Consider the following 14,205-nt stretch of genomic DNA (forward strand, 5'->3'; position numbering starts at 1 on the left):
AAAAATCAAAAGACAGCAAATGCACAATATAAAGAGAAGATTAGGAGCAAATCCTAATGCTAGCCAAAAGCAGCCACGCTACGAAGAGCTGTAGTGGCTTAAAATCCAAAGTTTTGTTGGGTTGTGCTTCTAAGAAACAACATTGGAGGACCCTTGACCTTCGCCTTCAAGAGTAGATTGCGATAGCGGCGCCTTCTGAATCGCCAGCCTGTTTCGGTTCTGGGTGTACGCCTCAATCATGTGGTAAGAAAACGAACGACTGTGCGCGCAACCTTGGCGGTTTCAAAGCATCATTTAATGCTTATTTCAAGCAAAATTGTTGAGTGCTCACTACGCCACAATTGTCCCTTTTGCGAATGAGCTAACGGCCCACTACGCGTCCACAGGGCAAAACGCGAACCTACACAGCTGTTCACCTTGCTTAAAATTTTTAAAATTAAACACATATATAAACTTATATGAGCTGACATCCACGTCTATTTCATAGATGTGGCTGCTATCATTTGCGCAAATATGCATACAATATAAGCAAACTCTAAAAAATTTTTAATCGTAATATTGGCTTTCCATTTCTGATTAGTCTGTTCTGTTTAAATCTTCCTATTTATATGTATATGTCGGGGAAAATGTTGAAAAAAATGTTTCGTTGAGAAAAATATGGATACCGACGAAACATTTTTCGCGCCGATGTTCATCTACTGTTTAGTCCTCCTTGCCTTTATACTTTGGTACATGTAAGTGGACTTTGGGTTATGTAATCCTGTTAGTCATTTAAGGCACTATAAATTTTATTTTACCTCATGCTGAGGCAGCATCAAGCCGAATAGCCGTCAGCTTTGCTCGGGTTAAAGTTGCTTTTCTTTTTCTTGTGCTCTGTTTATATTTTCTGCACATTTGCGCAAAAATAAACAAAACCACAGGAACGCGTGTAATTCAGGGGTACGAGCAAGTAAACACTTTTTCAAGCAAGCATCACATTCAAAGTGAGTTTTCCACGTTATGGAGAGGCCTTGAATTTACGACTGAGCCGTTGTCCACTGGCGATCTTCGCGCAGACTCACCAACGGAGCACGTGGGAGGTGGTGCAGTGTTCCGTGGACTGCACTGCCTTTGGCTGGTGGCTAGCTTCTTTGCCATGAACTTCTTTACGGCCAGCATGCGAGCCGATCTTCTCGTCAAGGTCGAGGCACCTCGAGTACGCACGACTGCCGACGTTCTACGAAACCCCAACACCCGTATCCTATTGTTCGGTACGGCTGGCTTCACCGAGCTATTCTTGGTGAGTACAACTCACGCCACAAACATCGCGAATATATGAAGTAAGAGCCCTGAGGTATGCGTTCCATACAGCACATCCCTCCTGTTGGAAGGCATCACCGGATGGTTTTGTCAAGCATAAGCAGATATCTATCAAACCGCGTCAATTTCTACATGGTGCGTTGTCTATTTGTGTCAAGTGGAGAAAAATACATGGGGTGTTTTTGTTTAGCGTGTTCTGTCAAACGTTAGAAATGTCTAGGTACCCAGCCCTGGCTCTGTATAGGTGTCCAGACAGCCAGGACTGCATGGATTCCCGTCAGCTTCGTATCATTGGGCCTCCAAAGCAAGCTACATTACTTTTTTCTTTGTTTTCTGTTTTCTTTTCATGTGTATTGACCACCCTTCTTGAACCTTGAGTCCATAGTATAAAATTACTAATTGAATAAATAATATGTAAGCTATAAATATTATTTTAATAAACATTTAGAGATAATTAATTAACAATTAAAGGCGTACAACGACGGCCTTTGATCGAGCCGTTGCTACATTTTTCTTCTTTCTTTTCTCGCGCCGACACCCGGACGAAGTACACAGGTGAGGAGTCGTACTCGGCCGTGTATGAACAAGTGCGGCGCACCGGCGGCGAGCTCCACCCGTCCGAGATATACACGGACAAGAACTTCCGTGACGTTCTCGCGCGAAAGGCCGTCATGCTTCAAGAGGTGAGGCACCTGCACTGACGCAGTGTAACTATTTCCTATATACGTGACTGTGCTGTTCATCGTGGCTTGGATGGGCTGTAGAAGGCCCTACTCTAGAGCCGTGTCATGTATAACAACGGATAGCTAGACATCATTGCGGCGAAAGCTTCATATGCCTCACAAGCCAGGAGATTGTGAGACTTCGAGAGACTTGGCGATACATCGCGAGACCTGGGCAAAATGCTGTACGATGCATGTCGTCAGCAAGGTCATCTGACAAGACGATGTCGCAAATGACGTCGTCATGACGCTACAGATTGCCTGAACTAATATCACGCTTATGTCTTTATTACATGATATCATCAGAAAGGTCATTTGATTCCACTGGTAGTGCAACAACGAGCGAGAGTTAGGAATTTCAAAGAAAGGAGAGAATGCCATTGTCTGAGAACATCACAGTATCTTTCTAGCAAGAGCATAGGCCTGTTCACTCTTTAGAGTTAACTATTTTTTACTGTAGGTTGTGTATTTATGACATCTATAGTACGCCGTCAATAAGAAAACGCTGCCGCTACCCAACAAGGGTTGCAGGTAGCGCTTACGAACTTGCAGCCTTCTTGACAGATGTACATGCTCGTACAGTTAACGCTGACGAGGCCTTTTACATGGCGGACAGAATAGCGTTTTCCTAGTCTCATGTCTGTGCAAGTATCAGCTCAGAGATAAAAGAAGACGTTAACTACATAAGTTACGTGTTTATTTCGCACTTCTTTTTGCACCATCCAGCTCTGCTCAATTGAGGGATTGACAGCACAGTATGTAATGTATCACTGCCGGCTCGTGCTTTGAAAATATAGGAACTGAAGCGGAGTGGCGGCTGTTAGAGGCACTGTGTGCGTTATCGTTATTTATGAGCCACTCTGGGAGAAACAAGGTGCTGCGAATGCATACTGAATCTAAAAAAAAATACTAGCAGTGTTCCATTGAGGGGTGTATGCAAACAAGACATTGCGATGCTGTGAAAATTTTAGGAAAATAATCTGTACGTGGACATCCTGTTCTTGTCAAGACGCTGTTTGAGGCTGTGGCAGGAACATTACAAGTCCCTTCCGTGAATTCGATAAGATGATAAAGCACTGAAATATAGGCTAGCTTCATCAAAAAGAGAAAGAGCCAGCGTTCTGTGCTCTCATGACAGCATTCTTTTTTTTAATTTTAGCCACCACCCTTTTGTTGAATATTTTTTACTGACTTTATCGTTTTACTTCCTATTCTCGTGACTTGCATTCCTTCACGTCATTATCTTGCACTGCAAGTTGTTAATTGCGTTCGTTCTGATTCATCCGCCAATGCCAGAACCGCGAGAAGTGGGCTGATGAGCATCGAGGCAAGCACATTCTTTCATATGTCAACTTGTCGAAAAACTCAAGCCGGCAAGGAAGCGCGCACGGGGACTTTTAAAGGCTGGTGTCGGGCGAATGCACTGTACCAAATCAATGCCTATTTGTCATACAAACAAGAAAAAGAAGAGAATAAAAGAAATATAGCGGCAAAATTAGAATAAAAAACTTAGTGGTTTTCACTGATGCAGCGCGTTACACCAACAGAAAAAAAAGTTTTGTGGTGGTAGCTATCATGGCAAGTACATCACGAGCCTCACTGTGAACACGGCACACGCTGAAGTGGCAGAGGAAGCGGCTATAGCACTGGCCCTCACACAGACCAATGCCACGTACGTGATTAGTGATTCGCAAACAGCAATTCGCAATTTTGCCAACGGACGCATCTCGCAAGAGGCGTTTCACATACTCCAACGACATCCCATACATCCAGGAGAGGTCGACTTCGATAACCGAAGGCACCTGTTATGGATCCCGGCACATACCGGACTGAGCACCCCCAACGAAGCGGCTCACCGCGTTGCTCGAGGCCTCACTCACCGAGCATCGCCGGAGGACGACGAGCCCCCGCGGGGAACTGCAAACATCTGGGCATGGGAGGATCGTATGACCAGGTTTCACGACATCACCACACATTACCAGTTACAAAGACGCATATACCCATCTCCTCACGAAATGATGAACAGAACGCAAGCGGTACACTTCAGACAATTACAAACAGATTCATACAGAAACTCATGCACGCCATGTATCCAGACATATACACTACAAACAGATGCACGTCATGTGGCGAGGTTGGCACCCTTAGTCACATGCTGTGGGAGTGTCAGGGCCTAATAAACAATTCGAACAGTGCCTATTCATCTCACTCTTCCACCGCCAGCCTCCGCTCGCGTTGGAAGGCCGCACTGCTCAGCTCGAACCTGACAGCACAACTCTGGGCCGTCCAGCGTGCCGAGGAAGCCGCTTCGAGACAAGGTCTCGGAACCACATCCGCGGTGGGTGCCCAGGCCCACTAAAAAACGCCGGACTCGAATCGTCTGGATTCGACAAATAAAGTTTATGTTCTTCTTCTTCTTATTCTGGAAATATTCTTTCCCTTGGGGCTTCTCTGAGCCACAGCTACACGAGCGTCTGCATAGCAGTTTGTGAATTTCGCAGAGACACAAGAAGGTTTGCTTGTGAAATTTTCTTTTTTAAGTAATGAAATTCTAGTTCTTTGTATTTACATTCATTTATTCATTTCAAATATTAGTTATTTACTTACTTTATTCGTAGGTCATCTTATAACTGTCCACTTTTAAATTCCCTAAATAACTGAATAATTATTGTTCCTTCATCAAAATTTGAAATTTCTTTATTTTCATTACAATGACCACCGGTTTAATTATTAATCCCCGGTAGACGGTATGAGCCAAGGCATATAGGAACAAGCTAGCAAGCAAACAAGCCCAGTGTGCGCGCGTTGTCTTTTTGTCACAATCATTACAATACAAACAAATTGAAGCCCCAACGAATGATGATGTGTCTATTCAATTCATATGTTTTCCTTTTTTGTCACCCACAGCGTTGCGTGCTCCCAGGCCCAACATTTTTCATGGAATGCACTTGGTAACTTCAGCCAGCCGGAACAATTCGACGGTAAGCTAATTTACGCGAAGACTTAGCGTTTTGGATCGCATCGATATTGATCTCGTACAGTGTCTGCCAGCCGTGAGCATACTGGGTTACCTTTAAGGACGCTCAGTAAAAAAAAACATTATTGGCAAATTACTCTTTCGATATTCCAAAATCAGTGATCTTGCGGCGAAAAGGCGTTTCTCAAGCGTGAAAAAGCGCAAAAAAGCAGATGTAGGTAGTGAAGCCACCTGTACATTCCCGCGCCATGGCGTGACATCAAAAATTTTCATGACATCTATACTAGCGCCTAGGTATCTCCTAATCGGTAAAAATTAAATAGATTGATCTCTGAGCGATCAATACTGATAATCTGCAAGTTTTACAAATTTCGTTCACCCAATGTTACCAAAATACAACAAACACGTTTTGAAATTTGTGACGTCACGAGTAGAAATTACGGCGTGAAATTTAAAAATGGGATTTTGCTCTTGATTTTCTCCTCTATGACTAAGAATTTGATAGTGAACTTGACGACATTACATTTATCAAAGAACACTTCATTAACCTAAACTGATTTGTTGTTTCTTCTTAGTGTCCATTTAAATCATAGCGCCAGCGCACGACGTTCAAACATAACTGGCACGAATTTTCGAAGCTGAGTTCGTTGCCCGAAATAAATCTCCTGTAAGCGACAAACTCTCAGCAAGTCTTAAACTCGGTAAACGCTGATATTGAGTACGGAACACGTTAAGAGGCCACGCTGTCTTCGTCGCTTGGCGTAGCATGTTGAGTGTGCGCTCAAGCCAATAAGTCTTTTTTTCGTGCTTGGAGTGCCTTGATAATGATCACTTATACTCGGCAGCAGAAGGAAAAAAAAAAAAAAACACCAGTCCGGCGCGGAACGCGCAGCACAGCCTCAGCGAAAACTGGAACAGCGGCCTTTCAGAGCCTTTTTTTTTTTCATTAAACATTCTTTGGGTAACTGCTACAAGCACACTTGCTGGGTACCCATTATACCATAAATTATCATAATTTTTGCGTAGCAGGGAGGCATTCACTATGCCATCCTTTGTCATTATTTGAAGAAGCGTGGCTTGCTGTACACCTAAATTTCGCACAATTGTTTGATGATGTGGCTGACGACGATGAAGAATTATGCCTGAAGGTAATGGGTTGGGGCATTTGAAGAACTACTCATCAATGAATTCATATTGTGTGACGCCTGGTTATTCGTCTAAATACTAACGTAATAGTGTTAGAGAGCTCATGTCACAGAAAACCCGCTGCCGGCGTAGGCCCCGTTGGTTGTGAGCGAGAAATGGTCTGTGCGTCTGTGAGTTTGTGACTGAAAAATCAAGTTACCAAGATAGCCGTGGGAGGCCGCCACTTGTCCACGCGTGCGCGCGCGATCACACTGAGAAAGCCGCGCGTTCGAAGAAAAAAAAGTGCTCAAGGACACGAGGCGTGGTAGTTTCTTTGCCCTGCCACCCCTCCCTGCTTAGCTTCCAGCGTTTTTGTCGGGATGAGGGAAGAGATAATGCTATTGCTGCATGCGACAAACCTTTGTAACTCCACTCGCGCTGGACGGATTCTTAAATTTTTTTGTGGCATTGAACTCGTGCGGAAATAAGCTCTTCTAGTGAATTCATTCCATGGTTACTTGAAAAAGTGTTTCAGGGCCCCTTCAACGCATTTTGTTCGACAGGTGTCACGACGAAAACGGGCCAATTTTTCGATAATAGCACGCACTGGTCCAATCTACTGTGTGTGTGTTTGTGTGAGTGCGTGCGTATGTAACATATTGAGTGCGTGCGTAACAAAACATAATAATAAGTATGCACTTATCGTTTGAAGGGTGCACTAGGGGCCGGATTTCACTATTGCGTTCAACTCTTAAAGGCGAAGCTTAAGGGTCCTTCAATTTTTAATGATATCTGGGGCTTAGCGTCCCTAAACCACGATACCACAATGAGAGACGCCGTAGTGGAGGGCTCCGGAAATTTACACCACCTAGGGTTCTTAAACTTGCACCTGAATCTAAGTACACGGATCTCGAACGTTTTCGCCTCCATCGAAAATGCAGCCGCCGCAGTCGGGATTCAATCCCACGACCTTCGGGTTATCAGTCGAACACGAAAACGCTTTATTACTCATATTATCGTGATTCGTTTCCCTACATCAAGCCTGCCTAAGACCAGTTTGCAGTTTGGTTTCGGCGGGTGGGGCTCTCTGGGCTGGCGCACAGCGGACCCGAATTCGAATCCCCTTGGGGCTTTCTAGTTAGTTTTTTTTTACTTATTTCACGCGATAGTCGTTACGGACACCGACGGTAGCGTAGCGCTTCGCGTTGAGTCGTGCAACTAGGGACTTGCAATGAAGTTTGGCATCCATCCATCTGAAATAAGGTCAGTTTTGTGGCGTTGCGCTAGAACTCTAAGGAACAACCAACCAACCAGCTTCTTTCCCTCTTGGCACCTCTAGTGTGAAACTGCCGTAATTTTTCAAAAATAATTATGCTAGACTCAATATGTGCACGACGCACCTATGGCATCGAGACCACCGTGACGTATGGCTAAGCCGTCAATGTTTTGTGACTTTATGCAGCAGCCCAGCTTGTTGTGATGACGTTAGGAAGCAAAACTTGAAGGATGTTCGCGTGCGCATTACCAAATCATTCAAGATGGCCGCTAGCACGTCACCAGTGAAGCCACACAGCGTAGCAACCGTGGAAACGTCACGGTTGCTCGCGTCGGCATGCGACAGGCACTCACACCGCCTCGTGCCGTCAGAGTATACAGTAGGAACTGAAACTAGCTTTTAAAAACATGTTATAATTTTTTTCGAATTTCACACGTGCTTACCAGTACATTTTCTGCAGCTGTCGTAGGCGTTGCTTATACCTTGATGCGAAAATGATAACAAAAAATTTTTGTGTCAGTGTCCCGTATCTAAAGCATTACTGTTGATCGAGTAACGCTTTCCTGGCACTTTAACGGAAATTTGACTGTAACCTGAACATGACTCGGAATCAGCAGAACAACACAGCGTTTTAATAGTGTGTTCAGTTGGCCACTCCGGTCCTCCAGCTCGGAGTCATCAGATGCCACTAAGGCAGCTCGCAATCAGAGCATGGGAGGCAGCGTGGACAGCGTACCCAGCGAATGCAGTGGCGACATCGTAGAAGCTAGGGAGCCTTTGTGTGCGCGCCGCCTGGAATTGACACTTGACATGTTGTAACACGGTGACAGCCTTGTGACCTCAGCTCATAAACCTGATAATTGATATGCAGAGTTTATTTACCCAAAACCACCCTATGATTATGAAAGACGCCGCAGTGGAGGGCTCCAGAAACTTCGACCACCAGGGATTCTTTAACGTGCACCCGAATCTGGGCACACGGGCCTACAGCATTTTCGCCTTCATAGAAAATGCAGCAGCTGCAGCCTGGTAATAAATCTGGTGATCGTCCTCGTTCGAGCTGCCAGCTTCAAGGCATTCGTCTGAAAGCTCCTGTAACAACAGCATTGACTCCGCCTCCTTTTTGACACGACGCACTTATATGCGATGAGTTTACGCAGATGTGAACTCACCACACACACGATCAAAAACGCCACTTACAACACACGCCCGGCGAGGTCTCCTTCCGAAATGCGCACTCCCGCTGTCACCTGCCGGCAACGCAAGGCTATCACTGCTGCAAACCAATCCCTACCCAAATCCTGTGTTCCCTAATAAAATTCATCGGGAAATTTACACGAATAGTTCTTGCGCGGCCTGTGGCGATCTTGCTACTTTGCCTCACTTGTTCTGGGAGTGCGAGTCGCTGGGCGCGACGTTGAGCAAGAAATGGTGGAACACGGTCCTGCAAAGGCCCATCATTGAAGACCAAATCCTGGAAGTCCAGCTTGCCCATGATCGAGCCGGCAGGCTTGACCTGGTGGTCCCGTCGTGGATTAGCTGCAGGTGCGCGTTTAGTCACGTTTTGCCAGACTTAATAAATGCTCACTCGCTCGCTCACTCACTCACTCACTCACTCACTCACTCACTCACTAACTCACTGTGTCACGTGAGCCTTAATTTCAGCCAGATTGCACCACGCTCTCATTTCAGAGTCAGGGTGGTTGGGAGCGAGCCATGATAACCAACCAAAAGTGGTCTGACAGCTCGAATACTGCCAGTCGAACCCGCGGCCACTTTTCAGGACGCTCCAGAGCGCTCGTAAACTCCCAAACGAATACGCCATAAGAAATCTCTCCTCCATGCTCTCCTTCCTTCAAAATTTAATAAAAGCAAACTTATGTTTCTGATTCTATAAATAAAATCCTGAAGCCATAACCATGAAAAACATATTCTTGAAACCATACTACAACTAAGCTATAAGCTCGATTGCTACGCTATCCTACCGATTATTTTTGCTGTGGAGACCAAGTCAGATGACTCTTGTGACTTCATAAGTGTATTTTACACAAAGAAAACACAAATGCAACCTTTTTGTTCGTGGCGGAGAAAAGCGGAGAAAAAAAATACTGCGTATAAATACGCGACTACAACGTGTATCTGTCAAGTGTACTTTTTTTGAATATGCAGTCTATATCGAGATCATTCCTCCGATATGAAAATGCAGTCTCTATCCGGATCACTCCTCAGATAGAAATGAAATGAGGCACATCGTTTTTTCCACATTAGACTAGGATTTCTACAGCTTACAAGGCGGAGTTGAAAGGTGCCTGAAACAGTAAGGCTATACTTATGTAAAACCAGCAGCAATATCTTACATCAGATATTACCATCAGACAAGCGTACATGCTAATAAGTAACTAGGTTAGCAGATTTTGATTTATTTTTTACTCATGTACATTTTATACCATTTTGCCGTTGACTTCATTGTGTTACTTCAGAATCAAATTCAAGGACGAAAGAAGCGTGACGTAGCTTAATATTTTTGTAACACTTCCGCAAAATGTTGTTGGTGAATACTGTAACCAATTATGCATTGCTTAGAGAGAAAGATGTCTTTCTTGCTTAAAAGTAAAAAAAAAGCTCGGACCAAAGATAATAAATAATATGTAAAATGAACTAACTAGAAAGAAATGTGGTGTCATGCGTAATATCACGGTTATGATGTCGTATTCTTTCTCTTGCGAAATTCGAAGACGGGTGCTTTGCTATGGATCTTTCTATTGAAGTTAATATACACAACTCTGGAAGTGCAATCTAGAAGTCCAATATAATTTCAACAGTCTTTATTGTTTAATTGTGATAAAGCTGAAAACACCTTAAAAGCGTAGGCCATACATTAAAATGGCCATGTCACAGATGCTCAACAATATGGTTTTCATCGAGAAATGGTTGTAGGCAGTCTATCGTACCTCTACATGAGTGAAAAACAAGCTCTAAAATTACATTTATGTGCTAAATGTTCCCTAAAAACTGCTGGCTATGAACCCGGCCTACCCCAGTGACCACCACTTTGTGACGTCATGTGCTGCAGGGCCGTAACTAAGCGGGATTTGAGAGGGTTTTGACACCACCGTAAATTTTCCCGTATAAATTGTTTCGGGAGACACTAAAGCATTTACGAGCCTCCACACCAACCAGCAGCTGCCAAGGTACGCCGTTCTACACATAAACACCCCGCCAAAAATATCCCTGTCTACAGAGCAGATAAAGCGGAGCCGTGGTCTTCAACCAAAGATTTAACTGCTGTAAATAACTAAACTTCTATGCCAAGCTGACGAAAGCCTAAATAGCCCTATATATTACACGCGTAGCTGAGCAGAAACAAAGAATTCACAGCATATGCACGGAGTGAATGACAATGAGTGGTGTGAAGCGTCCATCCACCCAGCCGTGCGTTCTGCCGTCCGTCTATTTATGCGTCCCTCCGCGTATGCGTCCATGCTTCCGTCCCTCCGTGCCTTTGTCCGTGCTTCCATCCATGCATCCCTCCGAGCATCCGTCCATGCTTCCGTCAGCGCTTCCATCTATGCTTGCATCCGTCCGTCCGTGCGTCCATCCATCCTATTTTACGCGCTTTTATTGAACTATCGCCATCTAGGAAATCAGAGTAGAAATGGTTATGAGACAGCACCGTTTATTAAACTGTTCGGGAGACGGTGCTGGTTACGCCTGACGCAGGACAAGGTTAGACTAAGAAGAGCTTCGGCCCTAAAATAGTTCGCCAGAATTCAGACGCTCGCAAAGCAAGCAGCTTGTTGCGTCACGGCCCGCGAGTGCACCAGTGTTGCCCGACTTCACATTGCATGTTTACAAAAATATTGAATTATAAAGCAAGTGCTGGACAAAATGCGCTGGAATTTTATCATCTTGCAGAGATGACGATATGATACTTGATGTCGTGGAGCCTTCAATTGCTAGCTGAACGAGATGGGCTAAGTTACTGTTGTACTCCCACTAGGCTACGACAGAAAATGTGATCTGGCCAGCGTAGCAGACCGTTTCGACTGCTATCCGGAGCCCGGCTCAACGCAGCAGGGGTGCGAGGCAAGAGGTTGCTGCTGGGGCTCACTGGGTGACGCTTCGGGACCAAACATTCCATTCTGCTACTATCCTGCCGATTATCAAGGATACGTGCTCGATGACTTGGATTATTTTCCCGATCACATCTCCGCGAAGCTCCACAGGAAAATTCCATCGGGCATCGACAAGGATGTGCAGTCTGTAGCAGTGAGCATTGTCTTCTACGGGAACGACACAGCGAGGATCACGGTGAGCTCATTTCAGACACGCTTATAATAAATTCACAACTGGGTTTCATTGTGGAAGTTTTACATGGTGAACCTAATAAGTATTTCGAAGACGGGGAAAAATTTCTGGTTCAGCAGAATTTAGATTTCTATAAGCATATTGTGCGAAGTATTCATCATCATAGACAAACACATGTGCGAATAGGAATCTCGAAATTTTCAAATTAAGTTCAAGGGAAAAAAACAAAAAGAAAGAACCGTATCAACAGTGCGCACACGCTTCTCTTGGTAACGATATGTACAGCATAATTACGAAATAATTGAGTGCAACACGTTTCATGATAATTATAATTAACTATGCACGACGCACGGCAAACCTTGACCATAACAGCTCTGCTCGAAAATTCTTCTTCATCCGCTGTATTACAAGTGAAGCTATGTAGCACACGTATTTATTCATTGCATTTATTCATTTACTTACAAGTTTATTTCTTTTTCTACGAATTTTCACTAACAAATAAATGATTATTTATCCGTTTAATACAATTAGAGAACCTGTAGCGAGCAGTGGGGTTTGGCTAGTTTCCGTGGTACACACTCGTTTAGGACGGATAAAGCGCAGATAGGTTCTCTGGATTTTCCTTCCAACTAACCATCGAAAAAGGAGGCTAGTTTAACATTGCAACGTGATTTTTTTCTAGATCACAGATGCCACTCAGACGCGCTTCACACCTCCTGTGCCAAAAATTTCCACGCGTACACACAGAGGCAGCCGACTATACAACGTGAGCATCTCGAAGGACGGTCAACTGAGCGTCTACCGTGTCGATCGTCAATCAACGATTATGTAAGTTTGGTCGTGCTTTTACTGTGACGCAGAAGTGTTCAAAACAAAGGTGGTTTATTCAACAACCTTGTGATGAAGAAATACATGGCGACAGGCGGGCACATGGCAGAACACAGGCTGGTTCACTTGACAGTAAACAAAATTCAGTTCCGTATTGAAAAAGCACCCAGAAATGGCTATACAACAACAATAACGAAACAAATGCAGAGAAAAGTAATCACTTATGCATTCGGCTAAGAGGACACCGAGGCGAAAGCGATCTTCTTCACAGAAGATGTCGTCCCCAATGCGGAAGATTGCTGCGTCTAAGGTGGTTTTGCATTGCCTCCATGATCGGCCAGCAAGAGACGATGCTACGTGATCACGTCATAATGTGAAGTCACGATGACGTCACAAAATGAGATTTGTGACGTCATGTTGACGTCACACCATTGATTATATGCAGCATTGCTCGCGCTGACGCCATCGACACATCCAGTGGTCAATTTTTGTGTTTGTTTAAATAAGGAACAAACATGAGCATGAATGGTGAGCATGGCATATAGGTTGTTCCCAGTACCGAAATTGTTGAGCTCAGCCATGGTATTGAGAAAGAGAACCTTATATTTAGATTAGATCAGATTCATTGGACGCGCTGCGCAGTTTAGCGAGAACTATACGTTCGAAAAACCGTTACGAAAGTTTCAGTGGAGGTACGAAAACACAAAAAAGGAAGTTAGCATTATGCTTATGAATCCAAAGATATATGTCAGCATACTTACTAAATTTGTCGCTTTTTTGGCCTGACAGATGTTTGATCATTTTACCAGATTTGGCTATTAGTCGTTTCTTAGCGCGTAGTGAAAGCCAATGAATGATAACTGCCGAGAGAAGAAACATCAGAAAGAACCCATACACTTCATAAAAATGTTGCTTCAAAGCATTTTTGTTAACTAGCGTGTGTGTGTGTACCGGGCATATACTGGGCCATACACTAATTTAAGACCCCTTTCCTCCACCTTTCCCAGTTTCCACACAAATCTGTCACGCCTTGTGTTCACCGACCAGTTTCTTCAGCTTTCCACACTTCTGCCATCGGACTATGTCTACGGCCTGGGAGAACAGTGGACCACGCTGCGCCGAAGTGTCAACTGGACCAGCCATTTCTTCTTTAATCGGGACAGACCTCCTGTGGTATGCATTCACACGAGCCGCACTCTTTATGAGAGCCAGGCAGAAACTCCCTACGCGACGTTCGTGAAATAGTAGCGAGGATTTGCATCTTGCTGATGACGCAATAATTATCGGCGCGTTAGTTTCTATAGCATAGCCAACAGGCAAGTGCATGGACCCATAAACTTGGGAGAAGAAACACGGAGCGATTTGCTTCACTCAATTAATTGCGGTCTTTTATCTCGCATAGCGTTATTTGATGCATTGAGCATGCGCAGATGTGCCCTTTGTCATTTTGCTGCGTAATAGCATCCAGAAAAGGCTCAGCAAGGGTACTTACTGATGAAGTTAAGATAGAACTACATATATGCTTGTATTAACATAATTTTCACTACGAGTTTCCCGGCGCTTGCAGCTAGCAACGTAAAGTTATGCGACCTTTTCCTTAGTCATTGCCATACCTTTTTCGGGGTGATGGTATCCTATATAAGAAAGCCCTGAAATGAAAAGTGGGGTGA

The 14,205-nt window shown here is 44.4% G+C and overlaps 1 protein-coding gene across 1 annotated transcript in view; it reads left to right on the forward strand.

Moving 5' to 3' along the window:
* The first annotated feature begins 1,156 nt into the window (after positions 1–1,156).
* Positions 1,157–14,205, forward strand: part of LOC142795384 (lysosomal alpha-glucosidase-like) — a 48,208-nt gene continuing 35,159 nt past the window's right edge. Inside the window, exons 1-7 of the mRNA XM_075886047.1 lie at positions 1,157–1,279; positions 1,848–1,982; positions 2,748–2,776; positions 4,929–5,002; positions 11,400–11,710; positions 12,390–12,535; positions 13,543–13,708. Coding sequence (XP_075742162.1) covers positions 1,157–1,279; positions 1,848–1,982; positions 2,748–2,776; positions 4,929–5,002; positions 11,400–11,710; positions 12,390–12,535; positions 13,543–13,708 — 984 coding nt within the window. The remainder of the gene's footprint in view (positions 1,280–1,847; positions 1,983–2,747; positions 2,777–4,928; positions 5,003–11,399; positions 11,711–12,389; positions 12,536–13,542; positions 13,709–14,205) is intronic.

The sequence above is a fragment of the Rhipicephalus microplus genome, chromosome 2, assembly GCF_043290135.1.
Source record: "Rhipicephalus microplus isolate Deutch F79 chromosome 2, USDA_Rmic, whole genome shotgun sequence".
Lineage (NCBI taxonomy): Eukaryota > Metazoa > Arthropoda > Arachnida > Ixodida > Ixodidae > Rhipicephalus > Rhipicephalus microplus.